This window comes from Uloborus diversus, chromosome 10 (genome assembly GCF_026930045.1).
Source record: "Uloborus diversus isolate 005 chromosome 10, Udiv.v.3.1, whole genome shotgun sequence".
Taxonomy (NCBI): Eukaryota; Metazoa; Arthropoda; class Arachnida; order Araneae; family Uloboridae; genus Uloborus; species Uloborus diversus.
In genome coordinates, this window is record NC_072740.1 from 42,469,708 (window position 1) to 42,482,250 (window position 12,543).

The 12,543-nt window shown below is 31.1% G+C and overlaps 1 protein-coding gene across 1 annotated transcript in view; it reads right to left on the minus strand.

The window, feature by feature from the left end:
* Window positions 1-12,543, minus strand: part of LOC129231732 (SCY1-like protein 2) — a 347,631-nt gene that overhangs the window by 6,969 nt on the left and 328,119 nt on the right. Inside the window, exons 12-13 of the mRNA XM_054866094.1 lie at window positions 3,417-3,535; window positions 1,593-1,690 (exon numbers count right to left, since the gene is read on the minus strand). Coding sequence (XP_054722069.1) covers window positions 1,593-1,690; window positions 3,417-3,535 — 217 coding nt within the window. The remainder of the gene's footprint in view (window positions 1-1,592; window positions 1,691-3,416; window positions 3,536-12,543) is intronic.

Below are 12,543 nucleotides of genomic sequence, written 5' to 3' on the forward strand. Positions count from 1 at the left end.
GCTCTTGAATGTATTCTAAATAAAAAGACATTTCAAGAAAGAAATACTGTGTGTTAATCATTCTCGCAGAAGGGATGTGTTTTATGACGTAGAACTTATTTAGCTGCGTAATCGGGAGAAAAAATCACAAGCCAATAAATAATATTTCAACATATACGTAAACAATTTAACAGTAATATTAAAAAAAAAAGCGAATAAATGAATAAACTCCTTAAATTAACCTTTTTGCTCTTTATTGATTATGCATTTCATAGTTTTATGTGTCAGAACATAAATTTTAAACTTTACTTTACTATGAAAGCTATAATTGCTCTTAAAAATAAGACATAAACTGCAAATGAAAATGCATCATTTAAGAAATTGAATGCACTGCATTAGAATAACAAACTGATATACAGCACTCGTTTAAAACTGTTGGTATTTAAACTGAGCTTTAGAAATTTAATTAAAAGGTGTGGGAGCTAGATGAATTCCTTTTTTACTTTCAAATGTGTTTCTTAGAAATTTAACGAAAGATTTTTAATTAAAAATAAACTCCTTTTAAGAAGTATTCGGTTTCTGGTACTTACGTTTTCAAAAAAACTAAATTCCGTACTTTGGAGGTAAAGGTCCACTATATTCATTCTTCGAAATCGGGAACTAAGCAGTATATTACTGAACTTTTTATTCTCATTTCAGAGGTTTAAACCACTAATTCCCATTCGTGTTAGTAAGAAGATAACATGGAAAACAGCACTTGCTATTATATAGGGTGTTTCAAAATGAATAGCGGGGTTTTAACATGTTATAATATTTATTACACCAAACTTACAGCCACAAGTGATATATCAAATGAAAGAGAAACCCAAACAGTTTACATAATAGCCTACAAGTGTTCAATGTGAGCACCATTCGTCACTCGGCACACGTCAAGACGATATGCGAGTTCTTCCCAAACTTTGATGAGTGTCTCATTAGTAATTGCTGCAACTGCTGTTTCCATCCTGTTCCTTAATTCGGGAAGGTCGGCTGGCAGTGGAGGCACATACACACGGTCCTTAATAAACCCTCAAAGATAGAAATCACACGGCGTTAGGTCGGGTGACCGTGGAGGCCATGGGAAACAAGCCCTGTCATTAGGCCCCTTACGGCCAATCCAGCTGTCGGGTACAGTTAGGTTAAGCCAATCGCGTACCTCATTATGCCAGTGAGGCGGCGCACCATCTTGCTGAAAGATAAAACACAAAACGCTTTCTGTTCTTTAGTCGCCATCTTTGCTACAAGCGCTTTCTAGCGGATTGCAGCAAAAAACATTCCACGCGCATGCGCACTGATGCCAACAAACAAGAGACTGTTTGAGTTTCTCTTTCATTTGATATATCACTTGTGGCTGTAAGTTTGGTGCAATAAATATTATAACATGTTAAAACCCCGCTATTCATTTTCAAACACCCTGTATTTTACATGCTGGCTTTGAGGGAAAAGAGCTTCTGGACTCACCTCTCGGAAAGTTTTGTTTTTGGATATAGTGCAATTTATCTCTAATGTACAAAATTAAATTTGAAGCTAAACCCCGGACAAAATTTAATTTTAAAATCTTGAAAGATACTTACATTTCTGTTGAAGAAAGTTTTTCTAATTTGAGCTTATTTCTTTGGTTCCTTGCAACGTGATCTAGCATTTCTCTTAGCAATTCAACAAGACTAGTAAACTGAAAAATGTGAAAAATATGTAATGCAAGTTAATCTACTCTTGAACGCCGAATTCGTCACATATTGTTCAGTATGATATAAAATTTGGATGAATTACACGGTGTCTGCAAATTTAGATTACAAAAATTACTGAGGAAAAAGTTAGAGATACATGTCCTATTGCTTGTGGTCTACTAATAACAAAAGCATTTTTTTTTCAGACTTTCTACGTACGTCATTCTATTTTATGATTAATTTCATAAAAAACAAGCTTGTATTACAGTAAGAAAATTTTTGAAATTTTTACCAATTAACTGAAAATAAGCACTCTCGCTTAATTACTATTAATTCAGTTGCACAAATAACCATTGCTTCGGTCACTCGTCTGGTCTGTGCTAATTCTATATTAGTTACCAGTTTATTTGGCAATCTTGGCTTCCTTAAGAGGTTTTTCCATCTCCAGCTCAGTCACTTTCCTATACCGGGCTGATGAGTGCTAATAAGTACGAAACTGCAGTCCTCAACTGGAAATGACTGAGCTGGCGGTGTATTTCATGTAATTCTGCTTTAGTTCTGGCTAATGGGCGGTAATTTACTGAATATACAAAGGTTATGGTTTAAAAACTGATGAGAGCGAGCTTCTATATTTTATGTTAACACCATGTTAAAATTGAAAATGTCATAAATATAACTTTTGCTCAATTCGATAAATTATTATTTTTTTGCAAACAAAAGGAGGTAAAAGGTGGCAGCACGGAATATACTCTAGCTTATAATGTGAAATATATGTTTTAGTTTTTACCTACTATTTTCTTTACATATTTTGGTATTTATGTAATGATTTAATGATTTTCTGAACGTTTGAATTCGTAGCACTCTTATGCTGTAAATTACTTAAGCAGTATTCAACCACACTTTTGATTATAGGAGTTTCATTATACATTCTTCATAACATTTTCCGGTACAACGATAAAGTTTAAGCAGCAGCTAATTGGTTAGTATAAAATAATGCATGTTTTTTGTTAGAACAATAAATTTTAACAAATATATCATATAAAACTATTTATATCAGATTACTATCAAAAATCAATCAATCACCAGATCTAGTTTATGCTTCAAATTTGATAGAACGTGTTTAAAATGGCAGAACTTGTGTCGAAATAAATTAGCAATCAATCGTATATTCTGATTTACCAATGCAGTATTTTTTCATGTTTTTTTTTTATTTTTTAAACCACAGGAAATTTAATGTAGTAATGTGTTTTGAGAAATTTTACAAGCATAAAATGTTAAACGAAGAACCTGGTTTTGAGTAATAGGAATTGTTGCATTGTTTTTCCCATGGCTGCGGAATCGGAGTCAGACTGTTTTGGGTTTGAAGGAGTCGGGTCGGGAGTAGAAACAGTTAAAATTTCAAGAGTTGAACTCGGTAGTTTTTCCTTTGAGTCCGCAATTTGCCAATTTTTGCGGAGTAAGGGTTGGAGTCAAAGTGACTTTGGGGTAAGGGGATTGAAGTCTGAGTCGAATGTTCTAAATTCCCGGGGTGCCGGAGTTATTTTCCTTTCGACTCCACAGCCCTGGTTTACTGCATATCATCACCTCAAAGCAATAGTAGGACATCTTACAGTTATTCCTGTAATAGATGTATTACTGTTGCTCTGATGCGACGATATTAGTTCGATATGTTTTAACCCCGAGATCAAATGTTACATTTGGATTTGTATAGTTGGAAAATCTATCAATTACCTGATCTAGTTTCAATCCTGGACTGACAACTACAGGTATAAGTACGGGCATAACTTTCGTCGCAAGTAAATTCACAGTTAGTCCATACTTCTTTTCGCCTAGCATGTGCTTATAAATTCCTACAAAAGAAAAGCTTTTTACCTTGCATATATCAGCAGGAGTTGTTGCAGAAAACATTTTTATCTCTAAAAAATGGTTCAAAATTATTGATTATGAAACTATTTAAAACTAAAAGAAAATTTACAATATAATTCATAAAATATTTCAAATATGCTTCTGTTTTCTGAGAAATTTGTATATAAAGGATGAAAAATGAGTTTTATGTGAAATTAACATCACTTACCTTTCTCAGTAACTCTGAAACAATGCTCTGAGTTTATTTCCCCGACTTAATAATTTCAAAAACCGTTTTTACAAAAAAATTCATTATTTTAGAAAATTATATTGTAATCTTTTTTCACTTGAAGGTAAAGATATTTAAAATATATTCATTCGTTTTTTCAATAAACATGGATGATATTATTTTCTTCTCAAACAACTTTTGAGTCATGCGGTATGAAATAATAATTGCTAAACATAATTTACTACAGCAGAAACATTTCTTTGCTAAATGTTTTAGCTAGGGAAGTGTGGTGTACCCCAATGTCTGAAAAACTACGTTAATTTTAAGACACATGCAGCAGAGTATTAAGTTGAGAAAGACTAACCAAATTAACATTCGAACATAAAAAGAAAATTTACAATGTGCTCAGTTACAAACTCAAAATTTGTAAGTCTATTTCATTTTCGGGTTTTTTTGAATTTATATAACACTAGAAAATCGTCCGTCAAGGCATGACGGATAAAAACTGCTTCTACATTTGAACGAAGCAATTGCTTGTTTAGTGATATTTTGATAGTTGAAATTTTTACCCCAAGTCCAGGGGATTAACCCTAAACTGCAATAGCTAGCGTTCCTTGTTGACCACTCTTTCGTTTCTTCATGCTCCCAAAATGAGTCTTACCAGTAAAACAGTTAAGATTTCGGATCCAGTTCAGTCTCGTCAAAATAAAGCATTTCAATGCATGTCAAACATTACCAAAACATATTATCTAATTATCATATCGTGGAGCGAGTTTCATTGTTGATGACGTCAGGAGCGTTAGTTACTCCATCATTCACTATTATACATATGAGGATTGCCCCCTACTACATAATGATATTTTGTGTGTGTGTGTGAGATATTTTAAGAGCGCATTCAGAAACAATTTCGTGAACAATTTCATCAACAACTTTAGCCACTCAGATAGAATGCGTTTAAGTTTAGAGGAGGGGAAAGGGGGGGGGGGGTTATTATGGCATAAAATAATTTTTTTTTTTACTTAAAAATATTTTTGGCTTATTGAACTCATTCTTCCAAACATTGATAAAATTACACTCTTTTCTGTTTCACGTCAATGAATGCGCAGAGCAATTTTGATTCCAGTACTATTTACATGAATCAGAAAATGTCAAAACATAGAAGCATTGATTTCTAAGTGAATTATATATTACTCTGCTACGTTTCAGGTGCTCTGTAAGAAGTATTTACTTTAAAAATTCGTTAAATGATTTTTATTACACATTAAATATTTTATTATCATTTATATTTCCTTAAATTGAGTAGTTCAGCTATTTGTAAATCATTCAAAAACTACAGGATAACGATTAAGTAGCTAATAGCATTGATAGTTAATCATAGTTCTGAGATTATTTTTATTGAAAATGATAATATTACGATATAAGTCGTATAATCATACAGTTTAAATTAAATGACATGTGAAAAACAGCTCACGCTATTTAGCAAATAGTTTGCTACAAAACTTATAGATGGCGCTGTAGTATGCGACTGTTTCCCATGAAATCTGTCTCAAGCTAAGGTAACTTAAAATGCAAACAAGTAACTAAAACAAATGATGTATTCTCTCTCGTCTGCGTTTTTCGTTCATGAAAATAACAATCTATAATTTATGACATCGATACGATGCTTTACATGTCGTCCTTTTTTTTGAGGATAAAAGACAAATTAAAATTAGTTGCTTAGTTCAAACACAATGTTGAATAATATATTTATGGCCGTTAAATATTTTACGAATATGTTCACGATCTTGTAGGGCAAATCCTTATGATCTTGAAATATATTCTATGAAAATACTTACTTATAATGTCTGCTTCTTAGTTTGCTTTAGTAAAATTCTCCACCAGGAGCGAAAAAGAAACCATGCTAAGAAAAACCTCCTTCAATTATTTCTGTTTACAGACTAAGTTTTTAAAATTGAAATGGAATAGCTTTTTCCATGTTTCTACAGAGGTTAATGCAATATTAAGGCTTCGTTTGTATTAATATTCGTTTTTTGGAAGTCGACTACAATAAGATTTCGTTTAATTCGGTATACGTCTCGTGGAAAGATAGTTTCTTTTTAGAGTTATCGTTCAATCGAAAAGTTTAAGGAAATTATTTTATGATTCTTAAGAGAAAAAAGTGCATACATTTCTCAGTTTTTCAGTTTTGAGTGAGCGAAGCAAACAAAAGAAACATTGCTTTGACTTTAACGCAATTGACGCACGGAATTCGTAAAATGTTTCATAAAATCCAACAATAAAAACCTGAATATAGTGACTCCCAAAAGTATTCGCACACTTACGATTTTCAATGAAACACACCCCTATTCATTGGTTAAAATTAATATTTTGGAAAAGATATTTAATTATAAGATCTATGATCTATTTTCAACAAAACTACATGAAAATTTTTAATAACATAATAAAACTTGATTTTTAAGAAATCAATAAGTAGAAATTGCCAGAAAATTTCTCACAAAAATCGACGTACACTTTGGAAAAACATCTATATATTAGTAAATAATCCAACTTTTTTCAAAGTTATTATTTAGTAGAATGTCATGCAATATCAACAACTGCTTTTAAACGTCTGAGAATAGATTTCATTGTTTTTTCTTTCTTTTTTTGTGCAATTTCTGAGTAAGTATTCAGCCACACTTCGAGTCTTACTGTTTCTAGTTCGCTTTTCGTTTCAATGCTGTATTTTCGTAATCTAGCCTCCAGATGTCTCTAAATATGTTACATTAAGTTTCAATCTGGCAATTGAGGTGATATTTCTAAGCTTAAGGACAGTTTTTGAGGCACCATCAGACGCAAACGTTGAAAACCTTGTGCTTCTTATCATTATCTTGATAGAAAACAAAGCTGTTTCGGATGACCAAATTTTGGGCTAATAGTTTTAAAATGTTTTTTTTTAATATTTAAATGAACGGCATGATTCATTATTTCTTCAATAATTCCAAAATACCGTCCTGATGCTGATATGCACCCTCACACAAGAACACCTTCAACGTCCTGATTAACTGGTACAACTAAGTTCTTAAGATCAAACTCCTCATTTTTTCTTCTCCTTACAATTTTACAACATTGGAAACAAAAATGTTGATTTTTTTTACATCTGTAAATAAAAGGTTATTCCAAAACGTTTCGAGCTTATTTATTATTGATTTTGTGACTGAAAACGTAAACTTTGTTTTTCGCACGAACAAAACATTTTCTGTGGGAACGCTCCCATTTAATCCAGCTCGTCAGAGAACTCTTAAATTCGGCAGAAACTTTTACAGAACTCAAACTTAAATTTTTCATGGCTTTTTTAACTGTAAATCTCCGATCACGTTTTGTTATATTTGCCGGTTGACCATTTCTTACCTTGGTTTCGATCCGATTCCTTGATTAAAGCAATTTCTCACGCACTTCACTATGGAATGATATAAACTGAACTAATTTAGGGATATTTCAAACCGATTTACCGCTTTTATGATTAAAAAAAATCGATTTTCAAATGGTGTTCGTTGTCTTTTACGAATACCAGCCATTATAAAATAATAAGCAGAATATTTGGGGAATAAACAAAATATTGAAGCCAAATGACTTTTTAAGTGTCAACACAATTGCAATAATAATAAAAAAAGGACATATGATAATTTTAATCGCGAAATTATTAGAAAAAGTCTCTTCACTTTTTTGACCCATTTCAGAACGAAAATTAGTCATTAAAAAAAAAAAAAAAACTACTGGATTTTATTTAGAATGACATAGGAAAAATGTGAAAAAATATTGGACTTCATATTCCAATTCGGTTTCGCGTTATTTTATATTTACTCCAAAATTTCAAAGTGTACGAACACTTTTGGGAGCCACTGTATAATAAATACTAAATTCAATATAAATACTAAATTTATTAAATTGTTCATGGAGTTTTTTTTAATAGCATTTTAAAATTCTAGTATTGTAGCATAAGGACTTCCTTTGTACATACTAGTACTCAAAATTACGACAATCTACTCTTTGAGCGCATAGTTTTTACTTCCTTTTACAAAAAGAGGAAGTATTGTATTGGGTAATTCCATAGAAATGTCAACCTCAACCTCAGATTTTTTTTTCCACAAAGCCCTAATTGTGGCCTATCATTTCATTCAGCATACTTTCTAGTACGTAAATCCAGTAATAGTTTTCAAAAATTTCATTTGGTATTTTTCTTCTGGCTGTAAACGTGCGAGGTTGTAGAAAAGGCTTAAAATACGCTAAAAACAGGCGTCTAAGTTTTCTTGTGTAACGTAAAATTTTTTGTAAATTTTTAAAAGAACTATGTTTATTCTAAAAGATTAGATGTTGGCCCAATAAAATTGACTCATCTTTTTGCATACATTATAAGATAAGTATTTTAATTAGTTTGGTTATTTCACTGAAAATATTTACGTTACGTTAGTCACGAAAATGTACTATTTTCTGCTTAAAAACTAAGCCGGATGATTGAACCAAACAGCACTTTTTATTTTCTTACATCTGTGTCATATCTACTTAAAAAGTGCAAAATATTTATTTCAGTATCAGTAGATATAAAATAATTAGTGTGACTAACGTAACATTTGAGCTGTGACTAACGTAACAGCTTGCATGTAACTAACGTCACATTTTAAAAATGACTGCTATTATTTAAAACTTATTTAATTTAATGTACCTTTTTATGAACAAATTTGAATAAGTTGGCATTCTATATTGATTAAAAATATAAAGGGTAAAAAATACTAGTAATATTACATTGTAGAACTTCTGTCTATTTAGAAAAATACGTTTTTAAAGGTCTTTAAAAATATACTTTCAATTTAAAGAATTATTATTAAAAAAAAGGTGACTAAAGCAAAATAAGTACTCTGCTGAATGTGCATTCAACACAAGAATCCAAGCTAAATAATTAAGAAAATAGAAAGACAGTCTTAACAAAGAAGAACGTCCATTTTTTTTTTTTTTTTTTGAAAATGCATCTCCATCTATTATTAAAATGAAGTAATGGCAGCTCGTTGGGGGGAAAACATTTGAAGATGTTACATGATACAGTGAGAATAAGCGCTGCTGCCATACATTTCAGAAAATGCAAGAATGATTATTTAGAAATTCAAACATTTGCGGTGATATCCTTAATTAAAATTCATTCTGCAAAAATGTTTGAATATTTTTTTTCAATATTACAATTTAATTCAGGATGCACAACACTATTCGTTCAATGAATCAGTATAGAGAGTATACCTTAAAAAATAATATGCCGTTGAAAAGTACTACGGAGTTTCTTATGACGATAACTAGTATATCGGCAGAATACTAGAATTTAGTGAAACTATCAACTTGTATAAAGTTAACTTTTTAAAAGCGAGATATTTAGAATTCAATTAGCTAAAAAAGAGGTTATTCAGTTAGTAAAAGCAGTTTTTTTATTTGTTTATTCATTTATTAATTTTTTTTTCGCACATTCAAATTGAGTTAATTGAACTGAACCCTTCCATTCACTTTCTTACACTAATACAGAAAAAAAGTAAAGAAAGAACCTTATTACAACATAAAGGAGGTTCCTAAAAAGTGTAAAAGTAATATAAGAGAAAAAGATTAATTACAAAAAGTTTTTTATATGCATTCATTGCTTGTTATCCGATGGTTACGTTAGTCACGTTACGTTAGTCACACACAGTTTTCCGTAAACGCACCATTAAGGGCCAAAAAAGATTCACGTGTAATAAATCTGTAGTATATTTTTTAAAATAGACTGTTTACCTCTTACAAATATATCGGCCAATTTTAAATGCTTGCGTAACTTTCAGAAAAATTTGCCTCGTAACATAAGCATTGTTTCTCAGGGTTGCAAAAATGTTACGTTAGTCACGATGCCTTTTTTGGCATAAAATACCTGCCAGCGCTTATTTTGTTTCAAATTCTTGGTAGAATTGAAAAATAGTCACCTTGTACATTTTAAATCTGCATATTAAATAAAAAAACATTTGTTTTTACTCCCGGTGTAGGTAAAAAGAGTAAGAAAATCAGCTGCGAATGTTACGTTAGTCACTATGGAATGACCCTATTCGCGAAAAAATTTTCACTCAAAAATCAGCCTTAATTTCCATTTTTCTCACCCCCGAACGAATGTTGAGTTTTTTTTCGACCCGACCAGACGTGGATAAGTGCCTAAGAACCTACAGACACCCGAAATATCCATTTTGACTACCCCAGAGTTAATTACAACGAATTTTCTCGTGACGTCTGTATGTACGTATGTATGTGCGTATGTGTGTATGTATCTCGCATAACTCAAAAAGGGTATGTCCTAGAAAGTTGAAATTTGGTACGTAGATTCCTAGTGGGGCCTAGTTGTACACCTTCCATTTTGGTTGCATTCGGATGTTCCTAAGGGGGTATTTTGCCCCTTTTTGGGGGGAAATCATCGTTAATTTCGATGTAAACTTAAGTGGTGTTATAATTTGTCGGACACTTTGCGATATATCGCCAGTCTTTTGGTCGCCAAGTTTTGTCGCCAACTTGGAGACAAATTTGGCGGATTTTTTTTTTTTTTTTTAAATTTGGTTTCAATTTGGCTACTGTTGGTGGTATTTAGAGAGTAAACAATTGAATCACATTAAAATAGCGAATAATGGGGAAATGACATTAAATTGGAGTAAAAGGAAGCCATGTGATGCACACATCAGCTCGTTTACTTCCTTTTACAAAAAAAGGAAGTATTGTATTGGGTAATTCCATAGAAATGTCAACCTCAACCTCAGATTTTTTTTTCCACAAAGCCCTAATTGTGGCCTATCATTTCATTCAGCATACTTTCTAGTACGTAAATCCAGTAATAGTTTTCAAAAATTTCATTTGGTATTTTTCTTCTGGCTGTAAACGTGCGAGGTTGTAGAAAAGGCTTAAAATACGCTAAAAACAGGCGTCTAAGTTTTCTTGTGTAACGTAAAATTTTTTGTAAATTTTTAAAAGAACTATGTTTATTCTAAAAGATTAGATGTTGGCCCAATAAAATTGACTCATCTTTTTGCATACATTATAAGATAAGTATTTTAATTAGTTTGGTTATTTCACTGAAAATATTTACGTTACGTTAGTCACGAAAATGTACTATTTTCTGCTTAAAAACTAAGCCGGATGATTGAACCAAACAGCACTTTTTATTTTCTTACATCTGTGTCATATCTACTTAAAAAGTGCAAAATATTTATTTCAGTATCAGTAGATATAAAATAATTAGTGTGACTAACGTAACATTTGAGCTGTGACTAACGTAACAGCTTGCATGTAACTAACGTCACATTTTAAAAATGACTGCTATTATTTAAAACTTATTTAATTTAATGTACATTTTCATGAACAAATTTGAATAAGTTGGCATTCTATATTGATTAAAAATATAAAGGGTAAAAAATACTAGTAATATTACATTGTAGAACTTCTGTCTATTTAGAAAAATACGTTTTTAAAGGTCTTTAAAAATATACTTTCAATTTAAAGAATTATTATTAAAAAAAAGGTGACTAAAGCAAAATAAGTACTCTGCTGAATGTGCATTCAACACAAGAATCCAAGCTAAATAATTAAGAAAATAGAAAGACAGTCTTAACAAAGAAGAACGTCCATTTTTTTTTTTTTTTTTTGAAAATGCATCTCCATCTATTATTAAAATGAAGTAATGGCAGCTCGTTGGGGGGAAAACATTTGAAGATGTTACATGATACAGTGAGAATAAGCGCTGCTGCCATACATTTCAGAAAATGCAAGAATGATTATTTAGAAATTCAAACATTTGCGGTGATATCCTTAATTAAAATTCATTCTGCAAAAATGTTTGAATATTTTTTTTCAATATTACAATTTAATTCAGGATGCACAACACTATTCGTTCAATGAATCAGTATAGAGAGTATACCTTAAAAAATAATATGCCGTTGAAAAGTACTACGGAGTTTCTTATGACGATAACTAGTATATCGGCAGAATACTAGAATTTAGTGAAACTATCAACTTGTATAAAGTTAACTTTTTAAAAGCGAGATATTTAGAATTCAATTAGCTAAAAAAGAGGTTATTCAGTTAGTAAAAGCAGTTTTTTTATTTGTTTATTCATTTATTAATTTTTTTTTCGCACATTCAAATTGAGTTAATTGAACTGAACCCTTCCATTCACTTTCTTACACTAATACAGAAAAAAAGTAAAGAAAGAACCTTATTACAACATAAAGGAGGTTCCTAAAAAGTGTAAAAGTAATATAAGAGAAAAAGATTAATTACAAAAAGTTTTTTATATGCATTCATTGCTTGTTATCCGATGGTTACGTTAGTCACGTTACGTTAGTCACACACAGTTTTCCGTAAACGCACCATTAAGGGCCAAAAAAGATTCACGTGTAATAAATCTGTAGTATATTTTTTAAAATAGACTGTTTACCTCTTACAAGTATATCGGCCAATTTTAAATGCTTGCGTAACTTTCAGAAAAATTTGCCTCGTAACATAAGCATTGTTTCTCAGGGTTGCAAAAATGTTACGTTAGTCACGATGCCTTTTTTGGCATAAAATACCTGCCAGCGCTTATTTTGTTTCAAATTCTTGGTAGAATTGAAAAATAGTCACCTTGTACATTTTAAATCTGCATATTAAATAAAAAAACATTTGTTTTTACTCCCGGTGTAGGTAAAAAGAGTAAGAAAATCAGCTGCGAATGTTACGTTAGTCACTATGGAATGACCCTATTCGCGAAAAAATTTTCACTCA